Source organism: Dreissena polymorpha, chromosome 15 (assembly GCF_020536995.1).
Source record: "Dreissena polymorpha isolate Duluth1 chromosome 15, UMN_Dpol_1.0, whole genome shotgun sequence".
Taxonomy (NCBI): Eukaryota; Metazoa; Mollusca; class Bivalvia; order Myida; family Dreissenidae; genus Dreissena; species Dreissena polymorpha.
In genome coordinates, this window is record NC_068369.1 from 54548465 (window position 1) to 54563315 (window position 14851).

General features: G+C 34.7%; 1 protein-coding gene across 4 annotated transcripts in view; it reads left to right on the top strand.

Moving 5' to 3' along the window:
- Nucleotides 1-9274: 9274 nt before the first annotated feature.
- Nucleotides 9275-14851, top strand: part of LOC127860095 (uncharacterized) — a 40343-nt gene continuing 34766 nt past the window's right edge. For all 4 annotated transcript variants that reach the window (XM_052397900.1, XM_052397901.1, XM_052397902.1 and 1 more), the window contains exons 1-3: nt 9275-9453; nt 11232-11366; nt 11840-11944. In XM_052397900.1, the coding sequence (XP_052253860.1) occupies nt 9398-9453; nt 11232-11366; nt 11840-11944 (296 nt within the window). In that variant the 5' untranslated portion in view covers nt 9275-9397. The remainder of the gene's footprint in view (nt 9454-11231; nt 11367-11839; nt 11945-14851) is intronic.

Consider the following 14851-nt stretch of genomic DNA (forward strand, 5'->3'; position numbering starts at 1 on the left):
ACATAGACAATCAGTTATAATCTAAATGCATAAAATATGTCCAATTCAGTTTTCATTTTATCTTAAGACGCTCCACTGGTAATATCAGTATGTAAAACATTTTTATGATGATTAGTTATAAACAAAATTGACAGAACTGTACACGTGCTTTGACTCAATTAACAACAGTTAACAATAACTGAATTGTCAATTCATTTCAGGATTATGTTTTCCCCTTTTAAGATAACTGTTTAATAGCCTTAATCGTGATCCCAAACGTTATTCTAAACAACGTCTCGAAATACTAGTATATCAATGTATAAAGGGTAATTACAAAACTACAAAGTTCTATTCGTTCTCACGTTATTGAACCGAAAATACTACCGATTGTGACCAGACCCTAACCATAATAAAATCTTACCAGAGATCTTCATAATATATGATTAAAGTTTCAGTGGCATCTTATTTCAATACTGAGTTGTTGAATGAAACCGTTTTCTTTTTTTCTAAGTAACACTAACCTTAATCATCATTTGACCAACATATATGCAATCTCAGGGAGACGTAGACATGCTCTCGAAGACAAATGTCCTTCAGAACGTTTAGCTGTCTGTGCGGATATTTGCCATCCCGGACATATCCCACCCTGTTGACACCCTGGACACTGATTCTGAAAACATTTAGTTGTTGCTAGCTTTATATGTTGAGTTTATTAAGTTACAAAAATAATACATTATTCAAATGATTTTGCGTCGAAAGGATCAAATCTTACACGACGATAATAAATATTCTACCATTTAAAATAAACCAGACCCGCCTGTTTTCGTTTTTGAGTATCCTATTAAATGTTTACGATCGTAATAAGACGCATCTTAATTTATAAAATATGTCCAATTCATTTTTCATCTTATCTTAGGACACTCCACTGGTAATAGCAGTGTGTAAAACAGATTTTGAAGATGATTATTTATTAGTTATAACAAAAACGCAATGATAATTAAAACAATTAAAATGTAGCAATGATGATTAAAACAAATGCAGCAATTGTGTTCTACGGTGCATCGACAACATAATGGTGTGGTGATACAAAAGAATGTTTTATAAATTATATAAGAACATATGCAGTATAAATATACATATCTATGCATTATTTACATGAGTATAACTATGTTATATTTTTCATTATCATAAATTTTAATTTTTAAATCATTTCAACGTTATGAATGAATTTGAAATTTTAAGTCTCAACCATTTCGATCAGTCTTTATGTTCTACTTGTGTACTTATGTTGTTTTTTCAGAAACCAGAATAAAAAGAAAATTATCGGCTATGCGACCGAATTCATATATATGTTTGCCTTCCTTTAACGCCCTCGTGCAGAGGCTGTAACAAACCACGCCATCACACTGATAACATTTCGCGATAACGATAAATGATAACCATCCAGGTAAGTGTTGATCGAGTATGCATATATCTCAGGTTATGATCATCACTCAACTATCCCAATTTAAATATTGATAAGTATATCAAGTCTATCTATGTTTGCTTCACGTAACAACCACCGATGATATGTGTATTACGGTGAAAAAATGCTGCACATCAACATTAAAATGCCTCATTAAAAATGTTTATTAATAGAATACAATAATGTTTCGGAAAGCTTGGACGTGAGCCTTGAGTACCATTCATGATCTTATTGACGCTGGTTTAGAAAATATTGTTGCGAAACAGGGAATATGTAAACAGACCTAACAGGAACTATGAAACTTTTCTCCATACCAGAAGAATGGCAATGATCTATCTAGAAATTCTGCCCACGCAAACTGAAATGTATTTATGATTAAACCGTCATTGCGCACGATATAAGTATGTAGATAGGTTCGTCAACTGATTATCTATATAAGTTTATCATGTCAGCAAGGGGATAGGTTGCAAAATACTTCCTTTTTGATTTCGGTTAAAACTTTTATTATGCTGGGTCTAACGAGAACGTACTCAAATATGCTGAGTCATGATACTCCATGATTTATTATATAAACTGGTTTGTCAGTTGTGCTCGCGATGTTTTAAAAGACAAAACATGTTTTAAAGTTTTAGATTTTACATCTGTAGAAAAAAGTAAGGAGCAAGATGATACTCTTTTTTTTTAGTTAAAACACAATAATACTTAGATTAATAACCTGATGCAGAAAAACCATAGCAACGGATTTTGGCAAAACTTTGATGATGGCATTCTGGTATATTCTGATATAATGACAGGTCTATGAGAGCACTCGGGCAATACATGTTAGCAACTACAGTTAAATGTGTCAACATAGTAAATAAGACTTCGATTGACGTTCTCCTGTCACAAAGACGGCAGTTAACTGCGAGTAATTCAAACCTTAATGTTATAATAACTTTCAAACGAACGTTTTACCATAGCTTTCAAAGTTAACCATTCTTGTTCAAAGAGTGAAATCCGGAGGCATCACCAGCTTGCGCATGTGCTAATGATAACCAAAACGTTATCATGGAAGGTATTTCATTGGGTATAGTTTGTTATTTGGTTATATAGAAAGCCAATAGTGTTTTTTTTCTGAAAAAATGGTTAGGTTTTTATTTTACTTTATTGTGTTTATTTGTTGGGTGGGGCTTTATAATATTGCATATCTGCAATAAGTTAGTTACACCACTAAATGTCAATACCAATAATCACAGTATATTATTAGGATAGGGCTGCCGTTGTTATCTGTTTGAACTTCTCACTTGCACGTGGCAGAATGAAACTAATTATCTAGCAAAACTTCATTTATGATAACGGGAAACAAATGAAGTTGTGCTTTATATGAATATGATGCAATGGTTTTAATCATGGTATACACATTGAAAACTCCAATGAAAAGTTAGGTCAATATTTTTTATGATTTCCCCAGGACGCTTGGCCGATTGTTCCCCGATCACGTCGGGCCGATGGCAATGCCTTTCCGAGGAACGCTCGCCTGCTAATAGTTTAAAATGTTGCCGCCGAACGTGACTGGAAATGATTTGGCTGTTCCTAAATATGACCGAAATATATGTTCAATCATCTTCTTGCAATAATCAATAGGCAACATTTTATTTTGTTTGCAATGTAACATAAGGCATGTATAAGTTTCAAATTTATAAAAGAATTGTGTTTAATCCAAATGTTGCTTTAACGAACAGTATCAGTCAGTGACATTTAAACAAAAATACATGGCGTAGCTTATGTGCAGGTTGTCTACAATGAAGGCATCTCAACGATTAATACCAATGACTATATACGCATATTGATATTCCAGAAAAAAATATCAGGGAAGAAATGCAAGTCCGCTAGTCCTTGATTTACGACAAACGACCAATTGCCTATCATACAAGAACAAACATCCAAATAACATAAAACAAACAAAATAAGTATTTAAGTATGGGTCAAAGCCTTAAAACGACCAATGCAAAGTAAATAATCACACAACAAATAGGTGTAAGTACGAACATACATTATCCTCATATCAATACAATTTAAAAAAAAGTAGTTCAAGAGAACAAAAACAGCGAATTAATTTCGAAGTAATAACGACTTCATTACTGAAAAATAAAGAATTACCAATCGTTGGTTATTATTAAATGAAATTGATTAGAATAGATTCTTCATCAAATTTGTTAACACTTTTAAACGTTAAAATGCTATTTATATAGTCAAATATGTAATAGAGTGATCGTATTAACTGTTTCAACAGCAAACTTTGTGCAACAGCGTTTATTAATCACCAAAAATGAAATGTGTACAATATTTACACATTTAATTCTTTAAGAACCTATAATATTTATAGATTCTTAAAAATCTTAATAATTTATTTGTTAACAAAGTTTTAAGGTTTAGCCGACTTGTCCGGTACTGAGTGTTCTAAATAAGCCTCATTTACCTTGCTATGTCATCTATGTGCACAGTTTAATGTTCCACATTGATACCTTGCAACAATCAGTTGCAAATTCCCTGACCGTAAGATATTAGATGCGCAATATTAATAATTGGCAAGAGTCCCAATGATAAGCTTACAATGTCTACCTTTGGTTGTATTAGATCAGCATGACCCGATCATTTGTTTGTATGTAGTCATCGGTTATCTACTTTCCACACATTTGATTGTTAGAAATCATTTTCTGGAAAGCAATCTATCTGATTGTATGGTTGACATATATATAAAGGACTATACAGTGTGTTATAACATCAGAGAATTATTCGGTGCACTGTTGGAGAAGTGAGGAGAGGAGGATAAGTTTTAACTTGTTTATATTTTGTAATTAAAATCGTACTTTCGTTTTCCTTAAAAAGAAGATCAACGAAACGTGTATTTGTTTAAATATGTAAGGCTATTATTAAAAAGTTTGATTGAAGTTTAAATTCTCCTTAATGTTGAAATTCAGCTAGATCTTAACATTTCTCTTATCAGTATTGTTTTTTATTGACAAAATTTACTCTCATACAAACAATTACGTAAAGAAATGCATATGTATACATGTGTATAAACTAATACAAATACTTACACCTGTCTATTCATAGACGTACTATTTGTATTAAATGTGCATTGAATGTATGAATATGCGTCAGAAGTCCTACTGGGCTGTAAAGGGAGATAATATTAAGAATTCATACGGCTTATATGCTCATCTCAGTAACATGGCAATCACCACGATAAGTAATTGAAGTTCTGTATGAACTAAGGCTATGGATTCTATGAAGACAGCATTTAAGCTGGTTGATTTGTGATAGGCCTTGCAGAGATATGATTATTCTCGGCTATCAATGCATGGTCTAGCACCAATTAACTCAAGCGATAATCAACGATTTGGCGGGAAAAGCAGAAACTGCGACGCTCTCATGGTGACACAAGAAACACGGGCAATCAAGGGCCCAACATCTGTGATAGGCATGCATTGTTGCTGTACAGAAGTCATCAATGCATAACCTAGCACGAATGTGCGGCCCTGCATCAATCCAAACGTTGTGCTATGTGGAAAGAAGAAGAGGTAATACGGATATGCATCGACCAACATCGTGGACCATTACAAATACTACTTTTGTTGCACGTGAAAGAGACGTGATGTCATTCATAAATACGGTAAGCTAAGTGATCGAATAATAAGATATCATATTTTACATGTCCACTACCTCATATCGGTATTGGTACAATAAAAAATAAAAGAGCTAATTTAAAAAAAAAAACAGTTCGTAAAATTGATGTGTTTTGTATCCTTTTGTAATTATCGTATAAATACAGACTTAATTCATTTTATAGAGATTTCTTTTTTAACGGCATTGTTTTACACGGAACTGCATATGTTGTGAACGATTCAAGAAGTTAAAATAGTAACAAAGTGTTATGTGTTATACCACATATAGGCTATACCACACGTCGCGCGCCTCGACTAAACCTTAAATTTTAAGACGCTATATAAATATATGTATTTACGAAAACATTTACAATAAGACGCGCCCACTCCTTGAAACCTGTTCAGTATGAAAATCGTGATAGGTCCATTCACAAATGTATTCGCATTGAGTGTCACAAAATCGGGGCTATGTGTTCGCTGTAATTTAGCCTAAGCTTCGTTTTGTTTTGCCAGAGATGAAAACACACTGTATTAATCTTAAATCGAATACAACTAGTTGTTGTTGTAGTTTGTTCTCTTATAATCTCCATGGCTTATGATAAGCCTCAGTGTAAATATGAAACATTTATCTTAAATAATTGTTTCACTGACCTCCTTCAAATAGATGCATTAAAATACATCAGCTAATGAGCCCAACACTGCGCTATTACTGTAAGGGTGGACCGAAAGCAAAAAACACGTACTATAACACTCGAATCCCGTTCTTTGGATTCCTATAATGACGAGTCATTGACCTCGTACCTACGGTATTGAAGAAAGTAACAATGAGTCTTGGAACGATGCCATGGAGCTTTTTTGACCCGCGTCCAGCGAAAACGGATATAATGCCATATGCGGACAACGTAGCTCCAGCCCAGCCTTCGCATCTGCGCAGACTTATCAGGGGCTACCCTTTCCGCTAAGAATACCAAGGAACATTACTTGATTGTATAGCGGACGGCGTAACTCCTCGCAAACATACGCGATTGCGGGGTGCGTGGTCTTGAGCTACGCATACCGCATATGACATAAGACCCCATTTCGCACGACGCGGGTCGTAAAGTATTGATTTTTAGCGATCGGGGTTATTAAGTGGAAGGTTTTTAACATGACACATGTGACGCTAGAACATTTTCAGCTCAAGTGCACCAAACACCAAAACGATACATGTAACGTGTTTTTTAATAGTTACATGTGTATAACACTCATATCTTACTTGTTGTTAACTATTCAAAGACATGAAAACGTTAGGCGTTCTAAAAACTTTCGTCCGTGGTATGTTCTTGCATAAGATACCCCTTCCATGTCCCATCCTCATTGATAAATGGGTCCTCCCCGGTTCTCTTACTCTGCATCCATCTTCCGATAAGCCTCCCGCATGTGTGTTATCACTAGGGGAAACGCGTGCTATAAATTTAGCTTCCCGCAAGTATTCTGAGTTCAGAAAATATTGTGGAACAATCTATTCACAAGCATGACGAAAAAGCCGAAATCAATCGAGAAAATGTGTTTTCTAAATGAGATTCTTCCTTATGGGACTTCCCTGGACGTCAGCGCTATAAGATCCAGACTTACTTCAATGTTTATATTTCAATGCTTAGGACGTCCATCCGCGCATGGGGCTGCAATATGATTTGACCCGGAGTGTGTACCAGCAATCTAACTTAATAGCTCCACGAAAGTTTAGACGAACTCAGAACTATAACAGCAATTTCCAGCTTTAAAGTTGTTAAGGAATGATTATTTATTGTTGTTGTCTTCTTTTGTTGTGAAAGGTAACATGAGTTTCCGTAAGAAACACCACCAGTCCGGTATGGTGACCGCCGAATAAGCTCACGTGCGCCTGGAGCTGGTGTGAAACCAGGGTCGCCTGGGTGAAAAGCGCATGTACCGACCACTGCGCTTACTAACAGCACAAAGACTGACTTAAATCACGATACATCTGAGCACGTGTGCATTTTGTATTCAAAATTCAAGCCAATTGATATCGCGTCATATATGATCTGTAACCAAAAATATAGAAATCACATGAAAACACGATGCCCTAGCCATCTACGAAAATAACGAGAAGGTCGACTCTAATAGTGAACAGGCAGTTCATATTGTACCTATAAATACGCCCAAGATGGGCTGTTAATCGACTGTGTCCCATATAGGTTGATAGCTGGGTTTGGGACAAAACGAATTGACGATTCATTGTACTTCCCAAAATATAGCAAATAAATATCACCAATATTGCGCTACAGTCATTTATTTCTATTTATTATCAAATTAAACAAAATAAATACAATAACGAAAACTTATATAAAACACAACATATATACGATGCTGGATTTAATTATCAGGATAACACCACGTAATGGGATAGATATTAAAATGCGATACATGTTTCTTATCTGACAAGTCGACAGTTACTGTAGATAATATTTGTTAGGTTCTAACAACCAAACTTTGCATCCAGTCTCATTTCATATCCATTTATGTACATATATATTCGGTCGATATACGATTTGTAATAAGTATTGTGCATCATGATATAGGTGAATTTTGTATTACGCAATACATCCAGTCGTGTTTTAATTTGTATTTTAGCCGCGAAGCACTAGTGTACATACACTTGTTTTCCATTAGAATTCTGGTTATAAAATGGAAAGCAAATCAAGTAAACATCAACCATTTTAATTGATTTCGTCAATTAGACATCCCCAATGGTCTTAAAACTTAACCAAAAACACTGCCCCAAGTCTGCGAAATAACGCGCGAATCAATAATTTGTAAGACCTGAAATGGGATGCTGCTCTACATTAAAGAACCCGCAACAACAAAAACGCGTGAAACTAATTTAGTAGAATAGACCCAGGTAACGCTGCCAGTAAATGTTTTTAACTCATGATTATAATAATGTTTGTTTTAAAGGATTTGATATTTTAGTAGGCCTACCGTGACAACATATCAAACAAGAGATGTGTTCGTCAGAAACACAATGCCCCCTATTGCGCCGCTTTGAAATAAAAAAATTGATTTTTGACCTCGAAGGATGACCTTGACCCTGAACTTCCACCACTCGAAATGTGCAGCTTCATGAGAACACGGCTTTAAAGAAAAAATATTTTTTTTTGACCTTTGACCTTGAAGGATGACCTTCACCTTGAACTTCCACCACTCAAAATGAGCAGCTCCATGAGATACACATGCATGCCAAATATCAAGTTGCTACGTTCAATATTGCAAAAGTGATGAAGAAGGTTAAAGTTTTGGTTAAAGTTTTGAATTTTTATATTGACCTTTGACCTTGACGGATGACGTTGACCTTGACCTTTCACCACTAAAATGTGCAGCTCCATGAGATACAGATGCATGCCAAATATCAAGTTGCTACGTTCAATATTGCAAAAGTTATGAAGAAGGTTAAAGTTTTGAATTTTCATATTGACCTTTGACCTTGAAGGATGACGTTGACCTTGACCTTTCACCACTCAAAATGTGCAGCTCCATGAGATATACATGCATGCCAAATATCAAGTTGCTACGTTCGATATTGCAATAGTTATGGAGAAGGTTAAAGTTTTGTTTAAAGTTTTGAATTTTTATATTGACCTTTGACCTTGAAGGATGACGTTGACCTTGACCTATTACCATTCAAAATGTGCAGCTCCATGACATACACATGCGTGCCAAATATCAAGTTGCTACGTTCAATATTGCAAAAGTTATGAAAAAGGTTAAAGTTTTGGGACACATATATTTGACCTTTGACCTTGAAGGATGACCTTGACATCGACTTTTCACCACTCAAAATGTGAAGCTCCATGAGATACACATGCATGGCAAATATCAAGTTGCTACGTTCAATATTGCAAAAGTTATGAAGAAGGTTAAAGTTTTGGGACACACACACATATACAATGACAAACAGGCCAAAAACAATATACCCCCGATCTTTCGATCCGGGGGCATAAAAAGGGAGAGATATGATTTTTCGATATTGTAAATCCATATTCAGTTTTCTTATTAACTAACACATTAAAATAACTATTCCAACCACTTGCGTGTCTGAACTTGAGTCTGAAGTGGCACGTTTCTTAAAAAATATTTGTATTGATTTACTTTCCGCCTTATACTTTTCTTTCGGCTTAATGTTTTTATTGCCGCTAGATGGCGCTAAAGTCACGGCAACTATGTAAACATTAAAAAATAGATTTATTTCTTCATTACTTTTCTTACATTCATGTTATAAAATGATAAAAGTACACTTTCAGCTTGACTCATGATGTCACTTTCAGCGGAGGATCGAAAACATGTTTGGCAAGACCACAGGGATTCGTACGTAATTTTGTGCAACAAAGTACAATACATTTCGGACATGGTAGTTCGGGCACATTTTGCAATATCTATCTATCTACTCTTTAATGTTGATTGAAACCTCTTAATAGGACAACTCTACTGCCCAGTTTTGTTGTGTCAGGGTGGGGACAGAGTCCAGTATTGTCATGTCAGGGCCCTCTCTTGCCGCCAGAGGATGCCACCCACATCCCACATGAGGGGGAATTTCGTGTCGTTTTGGGCGAAAAGGGGAATTTTAGAAGATCTTTTCACCAACCATTCAACACCTAAAATTGCTATATTTTAATGTGATTAACATAAATATACATTTAATCAAAGATTACTTGCATTATACCAGCTGGCAAGTGGCAACATAGGTATAAAAGTTTTAAAAACTTTTTTTGGAGGGGGAATTTTTAGCTGAAAAAGGGGAAAAAAGTATACTTTTTTCCTGGGGAAAGTCGCCAATATTCAGCTGTAAAAAGTGCAAAACAAGGGCCCTGCATGTGCAACAGGTATTTATTTTTCTTCTCAGTTCTTAAAGCATATATTTGCAGTTCCATCATTTACAATTCAGCCCACATAAATCTAGTTGTATGCATGCACGTGCAAAATGAATGCACAAAATATAAAAACATAAAAATTAATGATAGCTAGTTCATTAAAAGGGTACCGTAACTGTTAATAGCATGTCTATCCATAGTATTGGCCCTCTTAATGAATACATACACATTTTGGAAGTGAACAAATACAGAAACACACATGTGTTATATGTCAATCTATAGTTAAATGTGTATCCTTGGACATAACAAAGAAAACTGCATTAAAATTGACAATGTTTTGACAAAATACTGGCTAGACTTAGCTCCCTGTAGTATTCTGTTTCATGTACAATTGTCTCAGAGTATCAGCCCTTCAGATTGGTTGCTATGATTTGTTACTATGGGCATGTGCTTGTTCTAAAAAGATAATGTAACAGAAAAAAGAAACTCTTGCTCATGTTGTTCTTAAAATATTGTTACATTAAATTCTAATAGAAGCCGTTAGCGTCATGTAAAACATTTGATAAAGTTACTATTAATCCATAAACAAAGTAACAATTGTGTGGAAAAAACATGACCTACTTTCCAACAAACACCTGATATCACGAGAATGATATCCTTATAGTCAGGGTTAACCATCAAATGAATGACAAATTTCAAAAAATTAAAAAAACATTAAATTTCCAGCACTTCTTGAAGGTTTTTCGTAAAAGGCACGATACTATGAGGAGGACCGATACTATGAAAGTAAGGGATATGCCGTCTACTAGGCACTTGGCTAAAATGATAGGACTTATCAGGAGTAAAGACATAACTCATGTGTCAAAACTGTGAGGCCTTTAATTTAGAGGATTGACACTGTAATAAACCAAATCTACCCTAAATGATGAAGCATAAATACATTTTTGTAAAAACAATACATCGCATTCTTATTGTTGTTAAGTATTAAAGCCATGTTTTTTATCAAGCAAACTTAAAAAATACCTTGCAATCCATAATATCCAGTTTAAAAATGGAATCATATCAGCATTCGGCGTTAAGGACACCTGTTACTATAAAATTAAGGAAGTCAATGCTCTCTGTAATTATTTAACTTATAGCAGGAGTGTCAGTCTGACTTCAAAATTATGATATAAATTTAAGGTTTGTTGAAAAAAAATATATATAAGAAAATAATAGTCAAACTATACTAAGAAAAAGATTGGTCAATACAAAAAAAAATTGTTTTCCTTGTAGGCTCACACGAATTAAGACACAATTGAGTGACCGCAAATCTCCAGTAAAAGTGAGAACACCAATACGCAGTCCGGCAGGCAGGTCACATTCTCCATATGGAAGATACAGACAGACCACTCCACCCTATCTACCCAGGTATTGGGCTTCTGTTTTATATACAAAATTACAAGTAATTTAAAATATGTCTGCAGCTTATTACACCTCTCAGTGCAAGTTCAATATTAATCTGAAATTTCCCCCCGTTATTTTTCGTAACCATTTGCAGAAATATTGGTCTTTAAGACCCTAACCTAACTTTAATCATAAGAATGCATCTAGCTTCATATTAGATTCTTCATCAGACTTCATACACATAAGAGGTTTTTAAAACCAAATAAGTTAACCAGAAGCACTTTTAATAAAGATAAACAAAGTTTGTCCATTTGTATTATTTTTACAAAATTGCACGTTCATTGTCTTTTAACAACAACTATAGTTTGTTTAGTACAGTAAACAAAATAATGCCTGTATTAAATTTTTTACTGCACGTATGTCTTTACCCATTTTTGAACTAATTTGTTTTGTTTATTAATTGTTAGATAATTCTTGCAAGTGGCTTTACATTTTAGACTTGATACGCCGCCAGATGAGCGCAAGAAAACATCACATCTGAGAGGAAACAGATATGAAGTTGTCCCACCTGTGAGAGAAGCCAGAAAAAAACCAGATTCAAGGTATAAATACAGGACTCGGACTGGAAAATATTTGGCTTCCGGACTACTTTTGCCATGTTGTAAAAGCTGTTGCCATTCCTACACATCTATCACGTGATAAATCCTCCGAGGGATCTAAGCTATAGACTCTTACTCCAGGGGTCAGAGCTGTTTTTGGAGAAAACCCGAGGTATTGTCATAGCCAGCTGGTCGTCCGCCGTCTGACGTCCGCCGTCGTCGTGCTAAAACCTTAACATTGGCTCTAAAATCAAAGTACTTCCACCTACAACTTTGAAACTTCATATGTAGATGCACCTTGACGAGTTCTACACGCCACACCCATTTTTGGGTCACTAGGTCAAAGGTCAATTCACTGTGACCTCTAATATAAAACTTTAACTTTGCCTCTAACATCACAGTGCTTCCACCTACAACTTTGAAACTTCATATGTAGATGCACCTTGATGAGTTCTACACGTCACTAGGTCAAACAGAGGTCAAAGGTCACTGTGACCTCTAAAAAATAAATAAAAAATTCTGATCAGCTTTCGCAGCCGAGCGTGGCACCCGTTATGCGGTGCTCTCGTTCTTTTTTTTTTACTGGAGCGTTTTAGATCCAATATTTACATTTATTAATGTAAAGCATTTAATGACAAACTTCAATACATGCCAAAATCTGTGAAAAGGCCCCTTTAAAGAGCATTTCATCATGACAATAAGAAAAGTTTGTACTTTGAGTTCAAGCATTAGGACACCATGTCATGTGAGGACATGAATTATATAGCTGGTATCATGTTACTGATAACTGATATATTATTTTATGCAATGTTGCCATGACTCACAAGGTTAGTATACAAGTTAGGCTATTTGTATATAGGTTAGCTTATGTAAGTACCACAAGTCTACCATAAGTACAAAAATTGTTTTGAAGTCAATGTCAAACTTTAGATTTTTCCATATATCTTTCAATGCTTTTATTATGATTAATTTTTAAAAGTCACACATGTGGCTTTGATTATGTTATACTTGTTGGCAAGATATGTCCTCATATTTAATTGTTTTACAATCATCTGTATGAACATTTCTGTCTTACCAAAGCTAAAATCCTTGGGGGCCGTTTCATAAACGATCAAACGACTATGTTAACTTACGAGAGAATTTTGTGATCTTAATAAGTAGACAAACTAGCTCGCTATGCTTGCAAATATATACAGCGCTAGAGATGCCAATGTCAGTAATTAAGTACTGAAAATGTGTAAACATATGATATGGACTTAAGCAATTTCATGCATCTTCGAAAAATGTATCGTATCGTAATTGTGTATTAGAATGTTTATTGAAACAGTCCCCAGGTCTCTTGAAAATAGTTTTCATTATTAATTTGTTAACATCATGACAGTTGACAAATATTAAAAGAGCATGTGATAATGCCCTTTTAAATGCTTTTAAACTAGTTTATGGCTAATATATGGAAAAAAGTTTCATAATTATGATAAATTGGCAAAATATAGGTTTTATTATCTATTTTTATCAAACTAACTTATTTGGAGGCTAATTAGTATGAGGTAAGTTACAGATAAAAGCAATCCCTATCAAATGATAACAAAAGCCACAAATACATAGTTAGATAACAATCCTTGATATCTATGTCATTAGTAAATTCTGATTATGAACCTTAGCATATACATTGATGCACACTGCACAGGTGTGGTGACATTAATTATCCCTTTTGTCAAGGTAGTTCAAAAGTTTTAACAGGCAATCATATGAGCCGCGTTTTGACAGAACTGGGCATAATGCATGTGCGTAAAGTGTCGTCCCAGATTAGCGTGTTCAGTCCGCACAGGCTAATCAGGGACGACACTTTCTGCTTTTATGGTATTTTTAGTTTCAAGGAAGTCCTTTCTTGCCAAAAATCAAGTTTAGGCCAAAAGTGTTGTCCCTGATTAGCCTGTGCAGTCTGCACAGGCTAATCTGGGACAACACTTTATGTACATGCATTAGGCCCAGTTTTCTCAGAACTCGGCTCATATTTCAGGGTTTTTTTTCCACTTTTTGGGAAGATAGCCCATGGCTTTGGAATTGGGAATTTTATCGGCATTTTCATGAAATTGGGAAAATAAATTCATTAGCCTTTTTTTCCACACAAAAAGTCCACTAATTAGGGAAATACTAAATTTGATTTAACTCTTTACAATCATTCAAATTAAAAGAAAAAAATCATATAAAACTTTGTTAGATGTAATTGAATTTAAATTGAGATAAAATACACATAAGACTTCTTTCTAAAAAAAAAAAAAAAAAAAAAATTTTTTTTTTTTTTTTTTTGAAATTGGGAATTTTTTGCCACATTTTGGGAAAAAAGTATACTTTTTGGGATTGGGAACATAGCCGAATTTCGGCTATAAAATCGGGCCAAAAAAAACCCTGTATTTTGACATAATTGTCTGATCCTTACACAGTAGAAGGTCAAGCAATCATTGATGCACCCGGCCTCTAATGGGCTGCTCATTAAAAAAACGTTATTACAAGATGGCTCAATAGATTGACATCTCCACACATTGACAAACTATGGACTTTATATTCGGAATCACAAATCACATGTCTTGTAATAGTTGCTATTTCATACTAGGAACCACATGTTTTGGTCTGTATTGCAGCATGTTCGATATTTGACTTTATCTCCATAGTGTCCTACTTGAAAGGATAACTTCACCTGATTATTCCATATAACCAGATATAATATTATTTGTTTAGTACATCTCCTATGCATCATATTTAAAAAGGTCAAGGGTCAAATAATTGTATTCAGTGAATTGTCAAAGCTTTACTACTGGACCAATATGTTGGTGTCTGTGTAATGCTCTGGTTACGTTTATTGTTCAACATCTCCATATCACCATTCTACTACAGGTATTCAATTTAAAC